The following is a 7,500-nucleotide window of genomic DNA, read 5'->3' as shown; positions in this document are numbered from 1 at the left end:
CTAGGGTAATGAGGGCCTCTGGGGACGATATTACCCGTGTAACGCAATGATATTATTAACAATTCCCAGAAATAGACTCAGTTATTTATTATTTTGCCGTTAACAAATTTATTACAAAACCGAGCCACACGTTCTGATACGAAGTATTCAGATAAAGGTGCTTTTAGTAACTAAATCCGGCGATGTCTCGCCGGATGAATGCTCGACTTTCGATGAACTAAACAAACTGATTTTCCACCACAACGGAGCACATTCAAAAGATGATCAAATGAAAGCCACCGAAGGAAAAAGCAAACGATTGTCCTTGTCTTTCCTTGTCAATAAACTGAGAATATGTAACTTCAACCTATACTATATACCCAATTACAATGCGATTGTTTTGTAATCAAAATACACATGTTATAGTACCACTATAAACGGCCTTTGAGCACAGTGGAACTACCGTGCGACGACTCGACGATTAACTAAAGTTTCACATTTAGTTGAAAAATACAAGGTACTTTGTTTACATTAAAGCCATGCCAAGAGAAACCAAAGTTCTTCTCAGTGTTCGAAAATGTCAACTTGAATTAGAACCGGAGCATACAAAACCCCAAAATTATTTACATTTCTCGTAAATAATCACTCAGTGGCTGCCCAGTGCGGAGGTGTGCTTCGTACGCTTCCAGCCATATTAGGCCCTTCATGAAAACTTGGTATAAAGTATTGTTATCATTCCATAAGCATGGTTTTAAATGGCATATGACAGTACAACCATCCCTGCTTCCGTAAGTGTGATAGCTTCCGTCACTGCCACTCAAAAGATCTCCGTTTTTCTTCCTCAAAAACGACGAAGGATTACTGACAATCATCTGTGGGCAGGAGCTTGGAAAATCTGCTGGCAGATAGACCCTGAGTGTGTACTGTTTGTTGTTGCTGCAAGTCATTCGAACCTCAACTCTTGTGTCACCAGTTGGATCAATCCAAGAAACTCTCCCTCTAAAATAATTTTCTAGTAAATTTCTTTACATTGCAAGTCTTTGTCGCTGGGTTGCCGTACTAATTATTGGGCAAATTTAGCCCGAGCACATACATACATACATACATACATAACTTTATTTAGTAAAGCAGGTTAAGAGAAAAGAAACAACTTTACAGCTAATGTGGACCTAATGTAATAAAATTAACAATACATACATATGGTAGTGATCAATAATAATAGAAATCTGAATGCTTATTATAAACTACAGAGCTGTCTTTTCCAAAAGTGATATACATAACAGTATGTTTTAACTGCTTCAGTCGATTTTTAAAGCCAGTTGGATTAGAAAAAGATCTTACACTATCACGCAGGGAATTCCAGGCGATTGCAGCCCCGTGTACAAAGCAATTACGACCGAGGTCAGTGTTTGGTCTATTAACTAAAATATTTAAAGATTTCCTAAGATTATAGCTCTTACAGGTCCTAGCAACTAATGAATTTATTTCCTCTAAACCTAAGTTGTAAAAAGCCTTACGAGTAATAATTAAAATACGAAATTTATAAAAATATTCACGGTTTTTTTTTAAGTGAAGCTCGGTTATGAAATAAATGCAGCTTGTAGCTGTGAAGTAAACACGAACGTGTCCTCACACCGTCAGTGAAAGCCTTCCTGATCACACGATCACATCTCTTGCAAAAACGCTTCCATTGATTTTCCAGTGCGACGGTGGGCCTCGTATGCTTCTAGCCATATCATGCCTTTCATGGCAACTTGGTATATGGTGTTGTTGTCTGTCTACAAACTTTTATTGAAGTAGCAGATGCAAGTAAAGCCATCTATGCCCTCCAAGGTATGGTATGATAAGCTCCCACCATTCATCCTGTCCCCTTTCTTCGTCCTCAGATAATGATAACTGAACCATTTTGACGAAGGAGGAATCACTACCATGCTTGGACAAGCGTTGGGGTAATCTGAAGGTAGATACACTCGGAGAGTGTACTTCTTGTCGTTGGTGCAAGTCACTCTTACCTCAACCCGAGTGTCACCGCGGCGTGTTGGGTTAATCCAAGAGACTTTGCTGCCGAAATACTTCGTCAATATACCTTTCTCATATCCGAGCCTCTGTTGTTGGGAGGATGACCACGACATGAAGAGGTTTTCAAATGGTCACGAAAGGGCGCAGAGCAGTCGCGTTCGTCCCAACGGAAGATAAAAGAAGAGCTCGGCTGCCTTATTCATGCATAATGTTTTTTTCGAAGAAATGTTTTCAAGATAACAACGCCGGTAATGACTCATGCGCAGCGAAGCGCATGAGGTATAAAATGCCTTCCGTTTTTTTGTTTTCCGTGTGACATTAGTGCATGGAAATTTATGCTTGCATATATTTACAGACTGTAACTTTAAGTGGGGCGGGGGGTAGGGGATTATTCAAGAAAATCAATAGCTGCTGAAAAATGTATTGTTGAATCAGAAAAATTAATAGAAAGACTTGAAAAGAAGTATTAGAGTCTTAAAATGTATGTATGCTTGGAATATCAGTCCATTTTGCATGACAAAATAAACAGTGCGTGTTTGAAAAAATCAACCATCCCTCTCATGTTTCAAGCCCTTAAGTAGACTTGCCACAATTCCACCTCACGAGAATCCCAGGAGAAAATGTTTTGGCGAGCGAAGCGTGATTTTTCGGACGCGAATCTACACGAGACGAAGGAATTTTGAAAGTCTAGCCCTTAGGATGTGTAATTTTCTCTTGGATGTGCATGGTTGCGCCCGAATCATCGCATCTTGACTGCACCTGTCCATCCGTTCAAACTTTGAGATTGTAGTCGCGGTCGTACGGATCGAGCTGTTAGAATAAATCTTTTTCGATTCTGGAGCCAAAGGTAAGTTGTTGACATTAAAGACAAAATTATATATTTGTTCTAATTTGTTTTACAAATAAACACTTTGCACGAGAGCGGGGATCGACATAAAGGCCATAAACTGATCTCCATCAACAAGCCGGTCATCTCCTAGTGATCTTTGAGAACCTTAGAGCAGCTTTGAGCAAAACTGAGAATACCTGAGAAAAACTGATCCGACTTTTAGCAATCTGAACAGTTCTTAGAACTACTGTTATTGTCAGTATAGGCATGCGAAGAAGTAAAAATGGGGAATTGTTTCAACAATACAGACTAGTCGTTGATATGCATTCTGTTTATTTGGTGGCAATGGAATTTAGAGGATGCTTCAAGGGGAAATTCTGGTTTTCTGTCTTACTTTTGTTTTACTTAGAGGCCATTTATTTGCTAGTATTGAAAAGTTTGGTTCACATTTATGAAATGTAACAAATTAACCATCTGTGGCTGTACAAAGATCAATTTGTATCGCTTTTACATTCCTGAGTTAATCCTACTCGCAAATGACGTACAAACAACCCAGGTCCAGGAATTGTTGATCCAACTAAAACTATTGCCGCACCATACAGTCCAGGTAATGTCGAAGTATTTGGTACGGCAAATGCAGGCACACAACATGTGGCAATGTCTCTGTCAGCACTTGTTTAAAATTTCAGGAATCCAATAACCTCTTCAGCTGACTTGGTTCAAATTATAAACATTGGGATAATATGTATTCATTCAGCTTTGTCACAATCATGCAAAACATGTTATGGTTATAACTTCAGCTACATTAAGTAAGCTGTAAGTTGGCATACACTGATGGTTATAGTGGTTGCCTAAATAGTGCACTTCCTCTAATTGCAGACTTTCCTTATGTTATATCAATGTTAGCCTGCCTTTGATTCTTTGCTCATGGATAACTATCATGCATATATTTTAACAGTTGAACTTTACACAGTAGCAATATACTGTCTGCCTAATGTGAGGTGAAAAATTTTTGATTCTCATGGCAGAGATCATATTAGGTATGGGACCCATTTGCAACATGTACTTCAATTGAAATAGATTCATTAATGAATTTGCTACAACATTTTCAGAATATATGTGCACAAACATCTGTTACTAATGTGTTAACATTATTAAAATGTAAAGCAACAGTGGAAGCATTGTTCATTCATTATATGTTCAAAACCAAAATTTTAGACCCTAGGAGCACTTAAATGATGTTTATCTTTGTTCTTGCAAAGAATGTTCTGCTGTGTCATTTTATTCTATTTGTTTTTCCATCTCAAAGTCTTGTAACTATTGCACCTCTCAAACAGTTAATAGTATCATTGAGAATGGAAGAGAAATTTATCAGAAATGTTACTCCAGCAAAATATGTTTTTATTTCTGATTTTCTAAAGAACTTAGACGTAGGCCGCTGGCCATGTAAAAGTTATTCATAGAGCAAGATGTCAGGAAAATTTATCTTGTAATGTGGTTCCCAGTAAACAACAGCTTAAAACTGCCATTTTGGATAATAAGGAAAGCAGCACAGGCTTTTTGATGTGAATTTCTAGCTACTGCATTTGTTGTGTTTTCCAGTGGTATGTTTTGTATTCTTGAGGTCAATAACAAGACCAAAGTACACCACGTGTTAATCTAAAGCGGCCATCTTTTTATTCACCCAAAATTCCCTAGTACATCACATTACGTCATGAGACACAACACTCCTCCTTCCTATGAGAATCCCAGCAGAACTTGAGAAGTAGCGAATCGAAAGAAAAAACTCAGTTTACAAATCTAAAGCGTCGGTGGACACAGGTTGACAGCAAATGGACTCTGAAATCGGCTGCTTCGAATCCCAGAAAATTGCTCACGTCACTGAATGTGGGAAGTCGTCAAAATAAACCTTCAGAAGACTAACCAATGATAACCATTTAGGTTGGCCGGAAACTGGAATTCGTTATGAAGAGAGTGGACCGAAACTGATTTACTCCACAGACGCACTATAAGATATTCGAAAAAAAGACCTTTTGTCATTTTAACTTGTCAGTGGGCTTGCTTTTTGATGAGGATAAAAGACGACATGAATTTGCGTATTGCTTTCGGAATCGCCGAAGTATGCAGAACGTAATGTATGCAGTGCAAATACTTAATTCTCTAATTACGATCAATATTTCAAATAACTGAACTCAGGGTATTCTTTGTGCTCATGTGTTGTTTAAGAGTTGCTGGCTGGGACCACATATTCAATTTCCTTTTGATCTTTTCGGTTGACATTCTGTGGTTCTTTGGAAAGAATAAAATGTAATAGAAATATGTATTTGGGTACGCTTTTGGTTTGTCATGAACACAGGAAAGTAATGAACATTACAACAACAAATGGAAAGGAAAAAGCAAGCAGGCGAACGGTCTTCTATTCACTCTAGACACTATATGTCTATATGTCTATGTCTTCTACAATCTTCCAAGAAAGAGTTCGAAGAGAAAGTACATGTCATGCATGACGCTCCAAATATAAGGACAGTATTGTATGCTTCATATTTACGGAAACTAACATATTTTTAGGGCCATGTTTGTGTATTTGTGTTATGGATTTCCCTACGAAGATCAATCAAAGTGTACAGCTCGCAGTTCAGTTTAGCACACTGATTTTCATGCCCGGAAACAAGTCTATAATGTTACACAGTATCGTCACTCCGCTCAAACTGTAAGTTCGTACAAATGTTTGGGCATATTTAGCCCGAGTACGGCTTTTGTTTTTAGTGAAGCTCGGTTATGAAATAAATGCAGCTTGTAGCTGTGAAGTAAACACGAACCTGTCCTCACACCGTCAGTGAAAGCCTTCCTGATCACACGATCACATCTCTTGCAAAAACGCTTCCATTGATTTTCCAGTGCGACGGTGGGCCTCGTATGCTTCTAGCCATATCATGCCTTTCATGACAACTTGGTATATGGTGTTGTTGTCTGTCCACAAACTTTTATTGAAGTGGCAGATGCAAGTAAAGCCATCTATGCCCTCCAAGGTATGGTATGATAAGCTCCCACCATTCATCTTGTCCCCTTTCTTCGTCCTCAGATAATGATAACTGAACCATTTTGACGAAGGAGGAATCACTACCATGCTTGGACAAGCGTTGGGGTAATCTGAAGGTAGATACACTCGGAGAGTGTACTTCTTGTCGTTGGTGCAAGTCACTCTTACCTCAACCCGAGTGTCACCGCGGCGTGTTGGGTTAATCCAAGAGACTTTGCTGCCGAAATACTTCGTCAATATACCTTTCTCATATCCGAGCCTCTGTTGTTGGGAGGATGACCACGACATGAAGAGGTTTTCAAATGGTCACGAAAGGGCGCAGAGCAGTCGTGTTCGTCCCAACGGAAGATAAAAGAAGAGCTCGGCTGCCTTAAGCATGCATAATGTTTTTTTCGAAGAAATGTTTTCAAGATAACAACGCCGGTAATGACTCATGCGCAGCGAAGCGCATGAGGTATAAAATGCCTTCCGTTTTTTGTTTTCCGTGTGACATTAGTGCATGGAAATTTATGCTTGCATATATTTACAGACTGTAACTTTAAGTGGGGCGGGGGGTAGGGGATTATTCAAGAAAATTAATAGCTGCTGAAAAATGTATTGTTGAATCAGAAAAATTAATAGAAAGACTTGAAAAGAAGTATTAGAGTCTTAAAATGTATGTATGCTTGGAATATCAGTCCATTTTGCATGACAAAATAAACAGTGCGTGTTTGAAGAAATCAACTATCCCTCTCATGTTTCAAGCCCTTAAGTAGACTTGCCACAATTCCACCTCACGAGAATCCCAGGAGAAAATGTTTTGGCGAGCGAAGCGTGATTTTTCGGACGCGAATCTACTCGAGACGAAGGAATTTTGAAAGTCTAGCCCTTAGGATGTGTAATTTTCTCTTGGATGTGCATGGTTGCGCCCGAATCATCGCATCTTGACTGCACCTGTCCATCCGTTCAAACTTTGTGATTGTAGTCGCGGTCGTACGGATCGAGCTGTTAGAATAAATCTTTTTCCATTCTGGAGCCAAAGGTAAGTTGTTGACATTAAAGACAAAATTATATATTTGTTCTAATTTGTTTTACAAATAAACACTTTGCACGAGAGCGGGGATCGACATAAAGGCCATAAACTGATCTCCATCAACAAGCCGGTCATCTCCTAGTGATCTTTGAGAACCTTAGAGCAGCTTTGAGCAAAACTGAGAATACCTGAGAAAACCTGATCCGACTTTTAGCAATCTGAGCTGTTCTTTGAACTACTGTTATTGTCAGTATATATAGGCATGCGAAGAAGTCAAAATGAGGAATTGTTTCAGCAATACAGACTAGTCGTTGATATGCATTCTGTTTATTTGGTGGCAATGGAATTTAGAGGATGCTTCAAGGGGAAATTCTGGTTTTCTGTCTTACTTTTGTTTTACTTAGAGGCCATTTATTTGCCAGTATTGAAAAGTTTGGTTCACATTTATGAAATGTAACAAATTAACCATCTGTGGCTGTACAAAGATCAATTTGTATCGCTTTTGTTAATCCGACTCGCAAGTGACGTACAAACAACCCAGGTCCAGGAATTGTTGATCCAACTAAAACTATTGCCGCACCATACAGTCAAGGTAATATATATAATGTCGAAGTATTTGGT

The 7,500-nt window shown here is 38.9% G+C and overlaps 1 protein-coding gene and 1 pseudogene across 1 annotated transcript; both read right to left on the bottom strand.

Moving 5' to 3' along the window:
• Positions 1-110: 110 nt before the first annotated feature.
• On the bottom strand, positions 111-2,233 carry LOC138016070 (uncharacterized; annotated as a pseudogene).
• Positions 2,234-3,167: 934 nt separating this feature from the next.
• LOC138016069 (uncharacterized) lies at positions 3,168-6,345 on the bottom strand. Its single transcript, XM_068863247.1, has one exon. The coding sequence runs from the start codon at positions 6,153-6,155 to the stop codon at positions 5,688-5,690; it is 468 nt and encodes a 155-aa protein (XP_068719348.1). The 5' UTR covers positions 6,156-6,345; the 3' UTR covers positions 3,168-5,687.
• Between the last annotated feature and the right edge of the window lie 1,155 nt (positions 6,346-7,500).

Source organism: Montipora capricornis, chromosome 9 (assembly GCF_036669925.1).
Source record: "Montipora capricornis isolate CH-2021 chromosome 9, ASM3666992v2, whole genome shotgun sequence".
In the NCBI taxonomy this organism is placed as follows: domain Eukaryota; kingdom Metazoa; phylum Cnidaria; class Anthozoa; order Scleractinia; family Acroporidae; genus Montipora; species Montipora capricornis.
Note: the sequence above shows the minus strand (reverse complement) of the source record. Positions and strands in the feature narration are given on the sequence as shown.

What these genes read in the sequence shown, in the direction of transcription:
- LOC138016069 (XM_068863247.1), bottom strand. Translation starts at nt 6,155, where the DNA reads ATGTCGTGGTCATCCTCCCAACAACAGAGGCTCGGATATGAGAAAGGT.